The sequence below is a fragment of the Syngnathoides biaculeatus genome, chromosome 20 (assembly GCF_019802595.1).
Source record: "Syngnathoides biaculeatus isolate LvHL_M chromosome 20, ASM1980259v1, whole genome shotgun sequence".
In the NCBI taxonomy this organism is placed as follows: domain Eukaryota; kingdom Metazoa; phylum Chordata; class Actinopteri; order Syngnathiformes; family Syngnathidae; genus Syngnathoides; species Syngnathoides biaculeatus.
The window spans coordinates 14,137,095-14,157,555 of NC_084659.1; the positions used below are offsets into that span (position 1 = coordinate 14,137,095).

Below are 20,461 nucleotides of genomic sequence, written 5' to 3' on the forward strand. Positions count from 1 at the left end.
TTGAGATATATGTTTTTCTTTGTGTTGCCAAACATGAATAATGGATGAAAAAAACTCATTACCATTGATTTCTGATTCCCAAACTTGTTAATAAATTTTGGGTGTAGATATGATGTGGCGATTGAAAATTTTTATGGAGTGTCAATCCATGATTGGAGGACAATTTCAGTACTGACATTTTTGAAAAATTGATTATTTCTTTTAGAATTTTTTTTATTGCGGTATCAAAAGAAAAGCCGGTAATAACCCGAGCATTAGACATCTCATGTCAGTTTTACGACGAGTATGAAAACACGATTACTTCATGGAGACGAGGAGGCAGTGAATAAACAAAGTCGTGCGAGTTAAAAGATGCAAGCGGTAAGGTTCAGGTAGACCGGGTCAATAACCAGCACCTTCTCCTCGGCTTCCAGCTCCCAACTGAGTGAATGTTGCGGCTAAAAATACCCGCGGTGCTGCTGCTGCTGCTGCTGCTTTATGACCAGAACTGATGAGCCGTGATAGTGCGGCTTGCTCACTTAATGCGCTCACAGCTAACCGCGTACCACCCCCCCCCCCCCATCCCTTCGGCAGATCATCACACTTTCACGAAGATTATTGCAAGGAGTAATGTTTTTGATACGCCTGTTAAAAAGCTTTTTACCTGTGAAATGACAGTTCCCCTTTAAAGAAATGACATCTGGGCCTCTTTCGGGGGGAATCAATTTGGGAATAAATGGCTGGGAATGGTGATATGGTTATGAGTTAGGGGACCGGCAATGGGGGCTGCTCTTGGGGTTTGCCTGGAGCAAGGATCTATGCGCTCTCAATAAAAGCGCAGGTCAACAGCGGTCGTATGCAAGGTGGCGTCCGAGAGTACGCGGGTGCGGTAGTGGTTGTAAAAATGGCGTTGACACAAGGGCAGCGGAATTGTCTGGAGATGCAGTAGATCACAGGTGTCAAACTCAAGGCCCGGGGGCCAGATCCGGCCCGCCGCAAGATTTTATGTGGCCCGCAAAGCCAAATCTACAGCGTCAATTTCCATAATTTTTGTAAAAAAATCGGTACCAAAATTTCAAATTGTCAGCCATAATAAATGACAACGTTGAGATATCACGAGAATTTTTGTCTTACCAAACATGAATAGTTGGAAAAAAAAAAAACGTTACCCTTGATTTCTGATTCCAAAACTAGTTAATAAATTGATGATGTAAATATGATGAGACGATTCAATATTTTTGTTTCACGGTTGTAACGGCCCACTGAGGGAAACCAGAACTACAATGTGGCCTGTGAGAAAAACGAGTTTGACACCCGCGCAGTTTGACACCCGCTTAGAGCATCTGCGATTTAAAAAAAATCAGATTTCATGTCATGTGGTCATCCCAGATCTGGAGGATGACGTCGGTACAAATACTTTTGAGAACCTTTTCTAACTGTGCGCTATGTTTTTAAGTCATACTTGGATTTATTGAACTGGATCAATAGTTGGGCCCAACCCATTCTGATACTTGGCAAAGTTAAAGTTCGATAATGGATTCATTTAAAAATATATATCATGAATAAAATAACTTGTTTGGTTATTTAATTCTTACAACATTAAAGATATGAACGACAGACAGCACAATGGAATTGAATAATTCATGATGAAATTGGCTGCCCCGTGAATTAATCAGCCCCTAATCAACAGTACACCTTTTGAGATACTGTAAGTATTCATATCATGACATACTCAGCTCATATTAAAAGAAACATTACAAATTATATTTATGTGACTCCTAATTCAATTATAATTTTGTAATTAATGTAACAAGGTTGCAAACCATTGCTAATGTCGGAGTCGCTGATCAAGAGTACACAATAGCAGCTAATCCAACTAGCCAAGAACAAAATTAGCAATAAAGTAATTAAAAAATTTAATCTGGCATTTTTCTAATATTCTGAATAACAAGGTTGCTTTAGTTTTAGTTTCACACTGCATTCCATTGGAAGACTTGAAGAAAAAGTGTGAAAACTAGGAGAGGTCTTGGGATTAGTTTACTCCATGGGCTGAGTCACGTTTTTCTCTTTCGCTAGCTAGCAGTTCTTAACCTGGGTTTGTCTGAGTTGGTCCCAATTATTGTACACTTCTAAACAATTTTATATAGGTTTTTTTTGTACAAGTGGAAGATGTATCCAAAAAAAGGTTTCAAAATAGGACACTTGTCTGCCAAATATGAGCGACTGACTTTCCCAACGCCAAGTCCCGGCGCCATGTTCCTCAGTTCAATTCCAAAGCAATTTGAAGAGGAATTGCGCTTTCTGTTTCACTTTCTTCTTGAAAGTGTCTCCATCGAAGTTGTGCGCAGGGCGCTGATCGATACTTCACCTCCTGAGATTCTGGTCGTCGGCTCGGAGAAGTGCAATCTAGAACCTGGATTGCTTATTAAAGTCCGGACCGAGTGACCTTCGCTACTCTTCATTGTTAATTGCATTCCATCGCGGCGGTACGCATTTATGAGTGTCAGTTTATTTCTCCTCTAATATCTCATCATAAATGGTTTCTTTTGAGTTTTTTTGTCAGATAAAGTGTGTGCTTTGTTATTGTTCATTTGGTTAACAGCACTCCCATTCGCAGCTGAGGCATACGTTCTTCGATACATCTTCTTCTTCTTTTCCTTTCGGCTTGTCACGTTAGAGGTCGCCACAGCGTGTCATCTTTTTCCATCTAAGCCCTTCACGTGCATCTTCTTCTCTAACACCCACAGTCTTCATGTCCTCCCTCACAACACCCATCAACCTTTTCTTTGGTCTTCCTCTCGCGCTCTTTTTTGCCTGGCAGCTCCATCCTCATCCTCCCTTCTACCAATATACTCACTCTCTCGACTTCTGGACATGTCCAAACCATCGAAGTCTGCTCTCTCGAACCTTGTCTCCAAAACATCCAACTTTGGCTGTCCCTCTCATGAGCTCATTTCTAATCCTATCCAGCGAGAACCTCAACATCTTCATTTCTACCACCTCCAGTTCTGCTTCCTGTTGTCTCTTCAGGGCCACCGTCTTTAATCCGTACATCATGGCCGGCCTCACTGCTGTTTTATAAACTTTGCCCTTCATCCTAGCGGAGACCCTTCTTTAGCAGAGAACACCAGACACCTTCCGCCAACTGTTGCACCCTGCTTGGACCCGTTTCACATATATTCTGTCGTACTTCGGCTAATCTTCATTCCTTTCCTTTCCAGTGCATGCCTCCATCTTTGTAATTGTTCCTCCACCTGCTCCCTGCTTTCACAGTAGATCACAATATCATCTGCGAACATCATAGTCCAAGGGGATTCCAGTCGAACCTCATCTGTCAGTCTATTCATTACTATCACAAACAAGTAGGGGCTCAGCACGGATCCCTGATGCTCTCCCACCTCCACCTTAAGTTCTTCTGACACACCAACGGCGCATCTCACCGCTGTTCTGCTCCCCTCATACATGTCCTGTACAATTGTAACATATTTCTCCGCCACATCGGACTTGCGCATGCAGTACCACAGTTCCTCTCTTGGTACTCTGTCATCGGCTTTCTCTAGGTCGACAAAGACACAATGAAGAAACAAAAACACTTTTCGCATGTCAAATGTTCAAGCACACAAATGTTCAAACACATTAGGAGTAAATGTGCGTACACCCCCGTGGCAAATCACAAGATGAATGAGGCTCTTGCTACGGCCTCGTGTCATAATTGTGCAATTTATTCTGAACTAATGGCTTCATGTATTATGCATGTCGGTGGAAGCAACTGCTGAATTATGGTTCAGTGGTTTGATCTTGTTGCAGCGGTGTTAAAAAGTTTTGTTGTCTGGTCTGTTTGCAAGCCTTTTATGCAGTATATGTACCGTGTGTCTGACAGCTATATTAAGTCATAATTTAGTTAGCGGCCTTTATCGGACTTTACCTTCATTGGGAATAAACTTGTGCACTGACGCCAACGACGCCGACTGCGTACTTTTGTCTCCGTACTTCACGTGACGCAATGATTTTTCTTTTAATTACCGGAACATTAGTGCCTCCTTCATCAGGCTCTTCGCAGAACACAAACATCTGCATAATATCATATTCCTCATTGTCCCTTCGCATTCATAGCACTGTCATTTTATCCCACGCCAGCAGGAGGGTATTTTCAGTTGATTAAATTAGATGCACGGAAAAAAGTAAACATTGGAAAGAGGGGACGGGGTAATTGCCGTCTTGAAACAAACACTGGTAATACTCCTAATATCCGACTAATAAGAAATTAGCGTGGTTAGACAACTGTGTGCTCGATGCGCTCGTGATGAATTGGTTTATAATAATGAAAAATGTTCTTCTGGTATTTTCCCAGCCTCCATGATATCTGTAACACACAGAAGAATTAAAATTAGAAAACTTCACAATAATTCTGCTTATTATTAATGCTCTTTATATTGTCCTCATGTGCGTAAACATTACATTGAGTGGTCTAATACTTTTTTTCAAGCACAGTACATTACATAATTAGGCGTGTATAAGCATATTATTGCCAATTATTCAGCACATCTCAAGTAAGTCGTCTATTTTCTCATAATTATTGCAACGATTTGTTTGGAAAACACTTTTATGCCATAAAATCTAAAACATGCATAAGAATGTGCAGTAGTCATGAAGCGTGTTAACATGTTTGGAAAAAAAATAAAAAAATAAACCAACTTCTAATATTTGTGCAGCTCACCCATCAATGGTATACTTTGTGTGAGTTTTTTATTTATTTTTATTATTTTTAGTTATTTCCTAGTGGATATAAAGTCTACACTCCCTCGTTCAAATAGCAGGTTTTTGACATATGGAATTAATATTTTTTTTTCCAATGTAGGAATGAAGAAAAAAAAAGGGCTGCACCAAAAAGACCCAAAAAAATGTGTCCAATAAAAAAATAAATAAACCGACTTATAATATTTGTGCAGCTCACCCATTAATGGTATACTTTGTCTGAGATTTTTATTGGTTTTATTTATTTTGATTTATTTCCTAGTGGATATAAAGTCTATACTCCCTTGTTTTCGCGATATGGAATTAATAACATTTTTTCCAATGTAGGAATGAAGAAAAAAGGTTTTATTTATTTTTATTTATTTCATAGTGGATATAAAGTCTACACTCCCTTGTTCAAATAGCAGATTTTTGAGATATGGAATTAATATTTTTTTCCAAAATATGAATGAAGAAAAAAAAGGGCTGCACCAAAAAGGTCCAAAAAAATGGTCCAATAAAAAAAAATGAAAAAAATAAATAAACCGACGTATCCTATTTGTGCAGCTAAACCATCAACTGTATACTTTGTATGAGATTTTTTTTTTATTTAATTACTAGCAAATATAAAGTCTAGACTCCCTTGTTCAAATAGCAGATTTTTGTGACATGGAATTAATATTTTTTTTCCAATATATGAAGAAGAAGGGCTGCACCAAAAAGGCCCAAAAAATGTGTCCAATAAAAAAAAAATAAACCAACTTATAATGTTTGTGCAGCTTACCCATCAATGGTATACTTTGTCTGAAATTTTCATTTGTTTTATTTATTTTGATCGTTTTTATTTATTACTTAGTGGATATAAAGTCTACACTCCCTTGTTCAAGTAGCAAGTTTTTGTGATATGGAATTAATATTTTTTTTCCAATATATTAATGAAGAAGAAAAAAACGGCTGCACCAAAAAGGCCCAAAAATGTGTCCAATAAAAAAAAATGATAATACGAAGTTAACTGAGCGAGCATTCCAGTGCCACGTCACGACGTACGCTTCCGCCGCCGCGTCAAGTAGTTCCCTGCGCAACCTTGTCATGTTGGAAATCGTCCGGCTAGTACACGCAAACTACAAGTCATTATCACGATTTTTTTTTTTTTTTGGGGGGGGAAGACATTTGTGACAAAGAATAGAAGTAGTGGAGGAAGTGTGGGAGAGATAGAGAGGTGAGAGCGCGGAGGGACACGCGAACTCCCAGCCCCTCGCTGTCTTCCATCCGCCCCACCCACCCTCCACCCTCCCTTCCTCCCCCCGGCACCTCGGCTCCACTCTATGCCGACGACGGCCAACATTCCACCGCGTCGCTCGTTCGCCGCTGTCCGGGGGGGTGGGTGGGGGGGCGGACCACAACCGCGTGAGGAAAGTGCCGTGGAAAACCAAAAACTCTTTTGCCAGCATGAACAACAGTTTCTTGAACATGGCGTCGATAGGCGACTTCGACCCACTCCACGCGTCCATTCCGGCCACCAAAGTTGAAATCACGGTGTCCTGCAGGTAAGTTCTATCTCTCTCTCTCTCTTTTTTTTTTATCCTTCTCCCTCTTCTTTAAAACATGCACTCTAGTCGTAACGCAGTTTCGGTTCAAACTTCAAAGTTTTTGTGATTTTTTTTTTTTTCCCAAAATTTTCTCCCTTGTGCAATATTTTTGACATTTACTTCTTCCAGTGTCATTTCAACACTGTTTCGAAAGCGTAGTTGGTCTGTCAAAAGGTTTGTGAACAAGTTGGACGAGTTCATAAAAAAAAAAAAAAAAAAAAACGGCATGTCAAAGCACAACAGTCAACAGTAACGTCGACTGAAATGTCATTCTGCTGTTGAATTGACAAAATATGTCATGTGTTTGGGAAAATAGACGTGGGTGTGTTGTCTGAAAATGCGACGGGCTGGGCAGAAATGGCTGATTTATTGGGGATTTCCTCTTTCCAGTATGGTGAGGGGACACACAGGCATTTCAAAGGTGACAACACTGGCAAAACAAACGAGAACACGCCTGATATGTCAGTTTATTGACACCAGAGTGTTTCTCTTTTGACATGAGATATATTAAGCCATATTTTTCTGGGGAGGGGCAGGTATAAATTATCATTGTAAAGCTCTTTCTGCTGCACACCAGTGGATGGAAAAACATCACAACCAGTCACCGAGATACAGTAGCGTTCATAGTTTTTCCAGAGAATAAATAACGTATGGCTGTGAGTATTGTCAAAACTGCCTACATGTGCTGCAGCGGTGTTTGTGGTCAAATAGCCCGTCTCCAAGGGTGATAACCATGTACCTGTTCACTTCCAATGTGCTCTCGTTGCTATGCATTCCGTAATGGCGCCGGAATAGCGGAAAAGTACGCAGAAAACGGATCAGTCGCACTCGGATTTACACCGCGCATTTGAATTTTACTAACAATCGTGACTTTGGAATGTGAGTAGAAGCTGGAATGCGTACGCTTCGCACGGGGAGCCCCGGCCGAGATGCGAACCCCAAAACTATGGACTGCAATGACTTGTTGAGTACAAGCCCGACAGTTTCACTTTCTGCTGCTACCTATGCAGGGACTTTGACATCCAGTCCAAAGCGGTATTTAAACGTCACACTGGGCATGATATGTGACTGAAAATATGTGATGAGTCACTGATATGTCACAGGTATTTCCAGAAGGCTCGCCAATGGTATCCCAATTAACTTGGTTCAGCTCCTTTAAAACAAAAGGGCACATTTTAATAGTCTGATCTTTGTGACCTCTTTCTCGACAAATGTCCTTGTAATTCTCTTGGATCTCACCTCGAGAGTTTTCCCGTGTAATTCTAATACCTGGTGAGCCTTTCTACTTCACGACCAAGAGCTGTGGAATGGAATCTTTTTGCATGTTGTGCTCACGTGGCTCCTGGCCTTGTACTCGACGAGCTGCTTTCATCCCGTTGGGTTAATAGAAAACGTGAACTTCCTTGTAGCTGTTACTTGTTGTTTGTTTATATGTGCACTCTGATTGATTGGCAGCCAGTCCAAGGTGTAGACTGCCTCTCGCCCAGTGTCTGTCCGAACAGGCCCCGGCCCGACTCAAATACGTGACTAACACGATACAAAATCGGTGGACAACGGCCATTGCTGCATACCTGGGCTTATTTTTGTACGCTTTCATAGCGGAGGGATCATGTTATGTTCCAGCAGAATATATGAACGTGTTTTGGCAGAGTTTGCTCATGTCTGAGTCACCTGGCTCCTCGGCCCCTCGGGAGGGCGGCGGAGGAGGGGACGTTTGTTTTGGTGGCCATCCACCCACCTCCAACCCGAGGCGTAGCTGAAATGCCGTCACTTGCAAGCGCGCGACTGTACAATGCGTGTTGCGTGCGGTCTGCCGTCTTTTCGACGCACCGGTCCGGTGTACAATATCTCCATGGTTACTCGGCTTTTTTTAAGTTATTGTGTGTTAGTTTACGAAAGGGAGGGGAGCGGAAAATTCTGTGTGGCGTAGGGACAAAGACGGAGAAAATAGTACAATGGGGATAATGTCGCAAATGATAGTCTCGGTTTTTCGCAGTAATTCTGAGACGAGAGAGAAAAACTGAAGGCATGAATTTGATCATGCGGCATCTTAGCCTGCGAAAATGTGAGTAATTCGTGTAAAAATATACCACAAGAGAGTTCCCGGAAAGGCTGCTCTTGAAATGTTTCTGCCGGTTTTGAGGAAAAGTCATTTGCAAACAAGTGATGTGATCATCACTTGACTTCCATTCATCGATTTGATATTTATAATTAATGGACTCGTACGAGTGGCTGAGTGTGGGGAGAGTGAGGCTGCCGCGCAACTATTGACCCACCCGGCCCATGGCCTGCAATGAGGCTAATTCCGATAATGTTTCAGATTCTACAGGGATATAAAGTACGAGTCAGCAGTTAGCCGGGGAGGGTTATGCTGATCGATACCTGAGAAGTGGCACCAGCTCACATCGATTGACTTTAAATTGTATATAACGGGCTCGTACTCTACACGGTCATGTGAGATTTGTTTCCGCGAAAGGATCCGCTTCGGCTCAGGTCGCCACAGTCCTGCGAGAACAATAATCTGGTTTATAGCAAGCGACCAAAAAGGAACATAAGCTATTACTGGAGGACAATATGCATTTTGTTTTCTTTCTTTGCGCATGGAAGGGCTGAAAAGATTAATCGAGTAACTCAAATGCTTCCATTCCAAAATAAAGTGAAAACAAAATCTCTGGTGACAACCAGGCAAATGTATTTGCATTGAGCTGTACGTGGTTAAAAGTATTTAGAAACAAAGAACTAAATACACAAAAACATAGGACAGAAAAATAAGAGACAACATAAACTATAGATGCGCATACCACTCTATGGAGTGTGTAAAAATGAGTTAATAAAAAAACAAATCCTGGCGTAACCGACCAAATTGACTTGGAGTGTTTGAGGAGGGAATGGCGAAAGAAAGAAAAGAGCACACCCCCTCTTCCAAGATTTCCGAGCTGGCCTGAATAGCAGCAGACAGAAGCCATCCTTCTTCGCCCATAAAGTGAAGATTAAATTACTCCGAGGTGGAGTTATTGTCTACATGATGGAGCCGAGGGGCTCTGTTGTGGCGAACGGCCTCTCAAGTACAAATATTCCGTCACAGTCATTGATTGGACACACACATACACATAAATCATATCATAAATGAATTGCGTGACCCACCTGCAAGGCTCAAAGTTTAATGTTAAAGCTGACGTGCATGCATGCGTTAATTAAATAGAGCTCGTGCAGGTGACGTCACCGTTCCCACGGCGCCATATTGCCGGTCAAAAAGAGCTGCTCGACAGTGTGGGGGACATTGAACCGGAACAGAATATACACAATACCCGAGACCTCTTGTGCTGTTGGTTGTTACAACAGACGAGACGGATATTCAAATAGATTATTCTATGGAATACCAGCTGAAAAGACTAGAAAATATCGATGGATTTCGGCAATTAAATGTGATGGATGGTGCCCAACCAAATACACACGACTGTGTAGCGATCACTTCCCTTCAGGTAGGAATTATTCTTCCCTAGCTCAAATTCACAAGAAATATTTATAAAGCCAAGTTGGGTCATTTGAGAACAATGTGTATTAAAAAAAAAAAAAAAAACCCAAACTGCAGGGAGTCGTCTCCAACATACAGTACGCTGAAGCGTGTTGCGGCCACATGTTAAACTTCAGTAAACCTCTCCCCAACAAACTTTTTTTTCGTTTTTTTTTTTTTTTTTTTTTTTTTTACATCTGCATTGTTCTCAAATGAGTCCAGTGCGTATTTAAAACAAGAAAATAAACTGTCGGTCACACAGAGGTTTACATAGGTTAACGTGTGGCCGCAACACGCTTCTTGTACAGAGGAGCCGACTTTGTCTTATTTTTTTTGACACATTGTTCTCAAAAGAGCAAACTTGGCATAATAAGTACTTGGGAAACGCTACGGAGGAGCTGACTCGCTTGCCTTCTTTTTTTTCCCCAATCATAGTTAATGAATGAGAGTTTGTGTAAAACCAGGGGACATTTATTTAAATATTGGTATTTGTATTGAATACGAGCTGAAAACATCGATGAATCCCGGCGAAGGTTAACATGTCGCCGAACACACTTCCGCGTTCACGAGCCGTCACTATGTGGGATTTATTCCTGATGAGAACAGATCCAGCAACAAAGTATTCGTATGCGTCCAGACTTTTATATGCTTTCAAACTTTTCCGTGTAAATCTTGACGACTTACTCACCAGATCCAAGTGTAGATCCAGTTGTCCAAGACAAGCGGAAACGAATTAACAGTCCAATTTCTTGTCGGCGAAAACATCAATTTCGGCATTAAATACGGGTCCACTATCCCGAGTTTAACTCGTTTTTCCACGTACCATCGTTTATTTTCACTTTCTAAATGTCTGACGGTATCAGACAAGATTCTGGGCGTCGTGCTACAAGACATATTTCCGTGTTGACTGACTTAGCATTGAGCAATGCTTAGCTTGACTGGCAATATGGCGACGTAAACAAAAGTCACGTGATTTTATGACCGAGGTGCACGAGCGCTATAGGTTTATGTTAATCATCCTATGATATAAGTGTTGTGGACGTGCCTGTTGAAAATGAAGAGCTGGTCCAACAGGATCAGGGTGGGCATCTGTTCTTTTCACCCCACTGTAAAACCAGGTGCTCGTGTAAGAGTTTAGTCAAAAAGAAATATGGCACTGTCTTCAGAGTGCATTTTTTTCTTTCACACCGCCGAGGATGTGTTTTTCCGTCAGCCTCTCCTCTTCTGCTGCGTCTCCCTCTGGACTTTCGTGCCACGGTTTCAGCACTGTCTGCAAACTTTATAGCTGTTGACAATAATAACATGCGGGTTCTCGGATACTTTGCCGCAGAGGAAGAAGGACAAATTTAAGGAAGCGAGCAAGCCTGCTCGTCCTCGTGTTCGACGTTGACACCATATGTTGTTTGCATTGTAAATATGCATTCCGGTTTTGGGAATCGTGCGCTTGAGGTTCTTTGGTTGACAGTTTTTTCACCTCCTGGGGAACATGAATACTTCTTAGCTTTATTTTTGAATGAGATGAAACCTTTACAAGAGAGGATTTTTTTTTTTTTTTTTTTTACACATTTGTTGTTGGCCTTGAGGCTAGGACATATGTCAAGTGTATTTTCTAAAGGATGAGCTGGAAAAGCCTACTTACAAACAGTACTCGTCCCTCTACACATTCATGATTTACACGTCTTGGTTTACAGAAAGATTACAAAAGAAGAAGACAATTTCAACTCATCGAGATAATTAAACACTTGGTGACGCCGAGCTGGCTGAATAGAAGCAGACAAGGGGAAGACACTTCAGGTTATTGGGCCGCAGCCAAGAAAAGGATAAAAAGTGGGTTAGACAAATGTAGGTCAATGTAAGGCCAGATTTTATGAAAGCGAATTTAATCCAAAGGTTAAACGTGAACATTTCCCATTTGGACTCTAATCGAGCCATTTGGTGTTTTGTATCGTTGTTTTTGGGTTGCCAACAAAATGCGCTGTGATACCCAGACGCGACATTACACCCTAATTACAGCTGGCTGACGTTTGCCGGAGTGGCTTGGCAGTGCAAACTGCATTCCTGCAGTTTCACCTGACTGTATCAATACTCCCAAGTCTTTTATATTGCGTAGGCTGCAATTGAAAGATTTTTTTTTTCCTTTCGGCTTTTCTCCCCTTAGGGGTTGCCACAGTGTGTCATCTTTTCTCTCTAACATCTTCCTCTCTAACATCTAACATTCCTCATGTCCTCCCTCACAACATCCAAGAACATTTTCTTTGGTCTTCCTCTCGGTCTTTTGCCTGGCAGCTCCATCCTCAGACTCTCTCACCTCTGGACATGTCCACATCATCAAAGTCTGCTCTCTAAAACCTTGTCTCCGAAACACCCAACTTTGGCAGTCCCTCTAATGAGCTCATTTCTAATTCTATCCAACCTGCTCACTCTGAGCGAGAACCTCAACATCTTCATTTCAGCCACCTCCAGCTCTGCTTCCTGTCGTCGCTTCAGTGCCACCATCTCTAATCCGTACACCATGGCCGGCCTCACCACTGTTTTATAAACTTTGCCCTTCATCCTAGCCGAGACTCTTCTGTCACAAAGAACATCTGACCCCAAGTATTTGAAGTCGTCCACCCTCGCTATCTTTTCTCCCTAGAGCTTCACTCTTCCTCCTCCGCCCCTCACATTTATTCTGCTTTACTTCGGCTAATCTTCATTCCTCTCCTTTCCAGTGCGTGCCTCCATCTTTGTAATTGTCCCTCCGCCAGCTCCCTGCTTTCACTGCAGATCACAATATCATCTGTGAACATCATAGTCCTAGGGGATTCCAGTCTAATCTCAACTGTCAGTTTATCCATTACTACCGCAAACAGGAAGGGGCTCAGCACGGATCCGTGATGCAGTCCCACCTACGCCTTACATTCGTCTGACACACAGAAAATGTTTCCAGATAAGTCCTTGCAAGGGCCACATGGAGTTTTTTTTTTTTTTAAACTGTCACACTGTTTTTTTTTGTGACAACCATTTGCATTTAGCATTTATCAAGGCCTAGGATTAACCCCTGTTGACCGATTTTGTTTAGACTCAACAAAGGGTTGCGTAACAGTCAAATAACGGCAGATGTCATCTGCATCAGTGGTTGGAGGATAATTTCTTTTTACTGCCTTAATTGCGGCCCCAGTGGACCTAACAACATTGGTATTCTTGATTTATTGGCAAAACAACTAGAAACTTAATACCATGACCTATTGGTCAGGATGCAATGATTTACATCGGAGTGTAACCCCCTCGTTTTAACCCCCTCAAGCTTGACTCGGCCGCTGGTTATTATCTATTAAAGGTAGCTCACTCCCACTTCAACCTATAGGAAAGGATTGTATTGACCTTTTCCGGCCCTCCCACAGCTCAGATAATTGTTGTCTATTTGAAAACAAAACTGGAGACCATCACTCGGGAGGCCAAGCTGGGGTCACCCGCTGAGAGCATCGTTCAGTGCCAGGTCAACGCACAAAATGATGCGCGCGAGCGTGGGTGACGACGGCGTGGCCAAATTTTCCCCGTCTGTTTACATGTGCTTCTTAGCAGCGGGGTGCGGGCTTTGTTTTGATTGCTAACACAATGGCGGCAGCAATCATTAAGACAAAGCGACAGGATGACGAAGAAACCTTTCAAGGCGCTCATGAATTGATCTCGTGAATTGGCGCATTGGATGTGTCGGACTTAAGCCACCAGCTTTGAGTCTCAGCCCGAGCACTGTGACTTCATGTCTCTCTCTCTCTCTCTCTCTCTCTCTCTCTCTTCCCCCCCACCCCAGTGTTGTGTAATCAGGTTTTGCCTTTCAGAGTCAAGGCGGTAAAGATTTATGCACTGTGAGGAAATTACAATCGACCCTTTTCCTTCTGTTGCTCTTTTCCTTTGACTGGTTTTCTGTGGAAGTCACCTGCCGGTGCTGTGCTACACGTGTGTGTGTGTGTTCAATTACAATGCGCACCGGGCATGTTTCTCTCATGCATAAAGTGCCTGTTTGTCTTATAGTCCACTATTGTAGTAATATCTTATGGAAAGAGTTAAGTCGTCACTTGAGGTCGCGCGCGCACACACACCTAAATTCATAGTACTCTGCCTGTACACTTTGCTGACTGAGTAAAGTTGTGCACAATGGCCTTCTTCTCAAAGTCACACAGATGTGGTCTTATTTTAGACGAGGTTATGGCTTATCCATCAGCCACTGAAGAGCAGCTTCCCTGCCTCACAGCCCATATGTGTGTGTGTGTGTGTGGTGTGTGTGTGTGTGTGTATATGTATATATATATATATATATATATATATATATATATATATATATATATATATATATATATATATATATACTAAAGATGCATTATGCAATGATGGTTGGTTACCCAGAAATAAAAACTGTCAATATTTGGAAAGGTCTTGTACAACGTAGGCCTTGACATGGAGAGGCGTTGCCGTTATTTGTCGCTGTTGGCATTTTGTTGTTGGTGCAGTTTTTTTTTTTTTCCACTCTTGGGGAAAATTGTAATCGCATTTTTCAAATGTATCAAGAAGAGGCGGCACGGTGGTTCAGCTGGAAAGCATTGGCCTAACAGTTCTGAGGTCCCGGGTTCGATCCCGGACCTGCCTGTGTGGAGTTTGCATTTTCTACCCGTGCCTGCTCGGGCACTCCGGTTTCCTCCCACATCCCCAAAACATGCAATATTAATATTAATTAGACACTAAATTGCCCCTCAGTGTGATTGTGAGTGCAGCTGTTTGCCCCGATGTTCCCTGCGATTGGCTGGCAACCAGTTCAGGGTGCATCCCGCCTCCTCCCCGTTGACAGCTGGGATAGGCTCCAGCACTCCCCGTGACCCTTGTGAGGATAAGTGGCGGAGAAGATGGATGGATCAAGAATGGCGAGCTGAAAGGCCTGTTGACTTGTGGGTGACTTGCAGGTCTTAAAAGTGCCATCCAAGTGCTCCACCAGAGATCCCACTTAAGTCCTCGCAGCAGTTGAACTCATCAACTCGTAGCCTGCGCCTGCAGAACCTCAAGAGAGAAGTTCCGCGGAATTGATGTTATTGCAGACCGACCCATGGACACAGGAAGACCTTTGCTTAAAACCGCTCACTGCTGGAAAAATGAAAGATAGAATAATGACAAAAGTTTGTGTACAAAATGTTCCAATACTAAACTGTATCAAATTTCGACTGCATCCCAGCGAGGGAGCAAAAAATGGAAAATTAAAAGTCGAATTCCAACTATTAAAGATCCCCAGACGATATTAAAAAACAAAAAAAACTGAAAGCATGCAGACAAGCATCGGCCATTATAAAGCGCCGGCGCGCATGCGTCCTGTCAGTCACACCGCTGATGACATTTCGGCGTACATAAGCAGCGGGTCACACTGTGATGCTCTGACATTTCATTCTCATGAATGTAGATCAGCTCCCATAGGATGGACTGACATTGTATAAACTCTGAATTCCGATTTTGCGATTTCAAATCAGGCGAGACAGCCTGAGCCCTCCCATCCCTTATTCCTCGCAAATGAGAAGATTTAGCAGCTGTCCAGAGCGTTTTTTTGGATCGACAGCCTGACGCTAATGCTGACCATTTGACAAGAAATATGCCTTCTCGCACCGTAAGCCTCGCAGCCTTGTTTACAGTGGGAAGCCGAGAGAGATAAGAGACAGAGAGAGGGGAAAAAAAGCAGCCTAATGAAGTCATCTCCAGCCTTCTCACATAACACAGAAACTGTCTAATGTCCTCCGGGGAGGCTGTCTAACTCTCCCTCATGAGGAACCACCTCTGGCCTCAGCCCGGCACAGTATCGTCTCTCGCTGTCTTTCTCCATCCTCCGTGCGCAAACAGACACTTGCACTCCCGTTTAGAACATCACGCAAAGGCACTCCTTGAAAAAGAAACGACGCCTGTCCCTCCTTCTGCTTTGTCGTACGTGTTGAGGGCAGAACAAAACGCCATATGGCCGTAAAGTTGATCAGAAGGTCGTTGTCATCATTTTTGTATTATTCCTAATGTCTTCCCCCCCCGCTTGGGATGCAGCTGACACCATTTGGCCCGCGACACGTGCTGACGGAGGCCAGTCGGACTAAACTGCACCAAAAGCGTCGTGACAAAGGCAATTAAGGTGAATTGCCACTGGCGCAGATGTGCGGCGTACATGACGGACGTCTAGTTTGTCGCGCGCACGACGGCGCTCGTGTGTGCACGCGAGAGATGTTCTCTTGGCTCTCCTAGCCCTTGTCAGGAAGAATTAGGGCAGCCCGTTTGGAGAAGCAGAGAGGAAAATACAAGCTGCTCATGCTCCCCTGCAGTGTGTTTGTGTTTTGTGTCTTTTGAAACCGGTGAGTTGCTCGTCAAATGGGATGGATCAATGAAAAATGCAAGGCGAAAGAACCTGCGGTGGGAGGGAAACCGGACAGGTACTTGTGTCGAGAACATCTGCGCACGCCCGGTTGGGTTCCCTACCGCTCCACGTCTCCAAGAATCTTCCATCTCTGTTGCTATGCGCAACTCCACACTTTGTTCTACTGTACAGAGACCGAAAATGTAATGGCATGGAGTGCAAATTAGCCTTTGCATGCCGTCTTACGATAAGAGTGTCGGTGGAAAACTATTTTTACACGGAGGTTCAAGGGTCTTTTCCTTCGCGGCAACGAAGAAATTGCAGGACAAAGGTCCCGTGCAGCATATTAGCACCTATCTCTTGAATAATGGCATTTAGAGTGGGCCTTTGCTCTTGGCTGTGTTAATTGCGGCGATAATAGACCAGATAAAACAACAGGCTCTCATTTTAATCGTGGGAAATAAGCCATTATGACTTCCAATGCGCTAATATTACGAAGTCTCCCCTCGCATGAATATGTGTCGATAACGAAGGTGAGTGTGGGTCATGCCATTCAGAAATGTTTTGGTTGTGAAGAATACCACGCAAACATTGTTGAAGACATTTTTTAAAGACTTTTAACACACACATGCATGTGCCTTTAAAGGCCCACTGACATCCCTATAGATATTATAATGAAAAATACACAACATTATTCACTTTAATGTCGATACGAAAAAATAAATATGAGCGGAGAGCGTGTCATCCATGCGCAAAGTTGGGGAAGTCTCATTCGACATCCAAGTGGGAGCCATATTGCCTGCAACGCCATCAGCAGATGTTACATTGGGACATTCGCCATTGAAAACACCTAGTGACACCTGCTATGGGACACTGAACCTCTTTTCGAAGAAGAGAACATCTCACAATCAATTGAAGTGGCCAGGGCAATATTCCCCTCTCGTTTCGAGCCATGTTTAGATGATATGCGGATCACTTCTAACTAACGACAGACTCCCCGACAGTATGTATGAGCCACCCCGGCCGTAGCCGTCCACGGCGGATGAACCGCAACGGGCACATTGACACATTTAGCACCCTTGACTTTCGTACGCTCACATTACATTACATTCTGAGAGGATTACGCCCCCCCCCCCCGAACTTTTTTTTTTTCGCTCTATACACACCTACCTGTCATTTGGAACCCACGAAGCTCTCGCCCTTTGCACCCGTGCAATCCATTTTTCACAAAGAACTGGGTCTTTTTGAAAAGTATGAAAAAATGAGTGTTCGAACAATTTCCAGCAATGCCACGAGCCGGCATTTTGGCTAACACGCAGGAACAACACGCTACCTTCCAGCAGGTAAAACTAGTATAATCAGAAAAGACCGCTTGAGTGCGCTACTGCCCTGTACGTCCCTTCCTGCTTCTTCTCCAAAACAAATCCCTCGAAGATTTTCATAGCTGGAGTTACAAAAATCCATATGTCAAAATCATGTTTTGTGGTGAAAAAACGAATGGGTCCATTCCGGCTGGCTTTTTACATTAATAACATACCAAAAGTCATGCATTTCATGACTGTGGACCTTTAAAAACTCATCACAAATGATAACTGAAAAAAAAATGTAATCGAGTGAGGGAAACACTTTATTGTACCACCAGCATAGAATTAAGAATTAATAAAGAAGTTAAATTGATGTATCAACTTGACACCCTGGAAATGTCGCCCGTGGGACCAGCAGCCGCTAGATTGTGTTGCATTTTTCATGGGGAGGTGCGTAGTAATAATAATGCAAAATATGTTTAGCATGAGTACATATCACCTAATTTGTCTGAACAATGCAGGATTTATATTGCTAATGATTTTTTTTGATTGACAAAATTTGCTTGTACTGGATCAAAATTGAGGATTTTCTTGCAGTCATACACCCAAGGTGAGCATGCGTGTTGAACTGGATAAGCACTAGACCGTGTCGAGTTGGCACCGTGTGTGTAGAGGGTGGGTGGGGTGGGGGCTCCATACTGATTGTGTGTAAGTGTATTTAGTTCGATCCCCGCGGACTTTACTTTTTCAGGTCACGGTCAAATTGATGACCGAGGTAAGGAACTCGAGACAGAATGGCAAGTAACTGTGTAGGAGGTATGAAGAAAGGGAGGAAAAGACATAGAAGCCGTCGGCTGTCTCTGAGAAAGAGCAGGAGATGGGAAGAGCTCAGTGGGGGCAGAGGGGGAGCAAAGGATACCAGTGAGGATGCAAAATCCCCAAAAAACATTCTCCAGGCGAAATGTGTGGCGTATAATCTGAAAGGGAATTACCTGGCTGCTATTTATAGCAAGCATTATTTTTTATTGCGTTCTCAAGTTTTCTTCCATCTCTCTTCTGTAGTGAGCAATGTATTTTATGAGGGTGGGGGGGTTAATGTTGTTTAGTCGCAAACATAACTGCATCAATGAACCTTTCCGATGGCAACCTTAAGCGCCGCCCCCTTAGCCATGTACCACAAGCTTCCAAAACGGCGACTGAACAAAACATGTTTGAAGTCAATTCTCTATCGCGTATTCCAGATAATATTGGGGTATGTTTTTTGCCAAATGCGTCACACTTGTCCAAGAGAGTTCTACAGAGAGGTCTCAACTATTTCACGCAAGGATACGTACACGGAATTGAGATTTTGGACGGAGCAGGACGCAATGTCAGAATTACAGCGAAATGTCGGCGATCGTTGCAAAAAAGTTTGACTCATGAAATCAAAGAGAAGATACTTCTCCCTCACTTACCTTCGAACATACAGCCTTGTGTTTGATATTGTCCACATTCAGTTGTACGTGCGCTCTTCCGCGAGCCTTAATCCATCGTAGACACTTCGCCAACTGTGTTTTAGGCTTTCGAAAATGAATCAACCGGGCCTCTTGTAACCTAGCAGGATATCTTTCATCAGAATTGCACGTTCCCCAAACGCATCTGAGGACCATTTTCTTCGTAACATTAATTTTTCAAAGCGCACGCTTTTGACAACCAGCATTGCTTGTGGGACAATACGGCGAGAGGGGCGTGTTAAGACAATGCGGCTCTTATTGGCTGTTATTGTACGAGTGATTGACAGGTCGGAAAGGTCCATTGCCTGACCTCTCAAACCTTGTCCAAATAGTAATATGGATGTGTTATCCAAAAGTGCGACATAATAAGAGAGCGGGCTGATGGATCGGAGCGGAAAAGGTGAAATACCTCAGTCCTCGCAGAAACGTGCACCGCCCTTCACATTGGTCAAGGAGCCTCATTGGGCTGTTAGTACGTTGCTATGGTAACTGCACAGCTGTGATCATGTGGCTCCGCAAAGAGTTAGATCGCAAGTCTCCAGTTTTGAAAAAATTGGATGGAAAGTAATGTAGATTGTAACTAGAATAAGCATATTTTGCTTGTAAAAAAAAAAAAAAAAAAAAAATTTAACTTGACTGATGAGACTTTCCTCATGTCCATAATTTCCAGTGCAAATGAATAAATGTAATCTGCATAATTATGGCTCTGCGCTAAATGATATTTGTTTTTTTTGTTTGTTGCTATTTTCATGTACAATTAGTCATCAAAGGGCGTCGTGCTGCACTTTGTGCAGTTGTGCTCTTTATTTGCTGACTGTATAAGCGAGTGCTTGAAAAGGGCAACGGCGTGTAGTCACGCTGAATATTTTAACATTTGACATTTGAACATGATTTTTAAAGTAAGCTGTGATAACTCCTGGAGAACAATGTGAAACTTTTAATCCCCAAATCTCGTTTTTCCCCAATTGTCGCCCATGGTAAGCAATTCGCCGATCATATCGTAGCGATCCCCCCTTACCCGTGTGAAATGGCAGCACGTATCAGACAAGTTACATTTTAAAAAGTAGCAAAAAAGAATAATACTGGACCTATCTGAGTTGGGCACCTTTTATCCCTGCAGACCTGTCTGAATCAGATGGCAGCTTTTAGTTCCCTCTCCCGACTGGGAATAAAAAAAAAAATAAAAAACAAAACAGGAAAGGAATGAGAGGGGGGGGGGGAGAGTGAGAGAGCTATGAATCATTCACGTTATCCTCTGAGGTGGAAATCCTGAAAACGTGTCTTACGCACGCACATGCACACACACACACACACACACACTGACAGGGGGGGGGGAGCCCATTTGGAGTGCCACCATGTCTGATGTGCTTTGAGCACCAGCCACGCGTACACTGTGGAGCCTTAAATATGCTCTCCAGGGGAGAATGTGTATTTTAACTCGTCTCTCAACTTTACCCCCGACTTAGGTGGGAAACTGATGCCAAATCTATTTCGGC

At 43.0% G+C, this 20,461-nt stretch overlaps 1 protein-coding gene across 5 annotated transcripts in view; it reads left to right on the forward strand.

The window, feature by feature from the left end:
* The first annotated feature begins 6,009 nt into the window (after nucleotides 1-6,009).
* Nucleotides 6,010-20,461, forward strand: part of LOC133493468 (copine-8) — a 60,062-nt gene continuing 45,610 nt past the window's right edge. For 4 of the 5 annotated variants that reach the window (XR_009792989.1, XM_061806838.1, XM_061806837.1 and 1 more), the window contains exon 1: nucleotides 6,031-6,260. Coding sequence is in view for 3 of the 5 variants with exons in the window: in XM_061806838.1 (XP_061662822.1) it covers nucleotides 6,163-6,260 (98 nt within the window). In the remaining 2 variants the exon portion in view is untranslated. Of the gene's footprint in view, nucleotides 6,261-20,461 lie in introns of all 5 variants that reach the window. The other variant, XR_009792990.1, reaches the window with a different exon arrangement.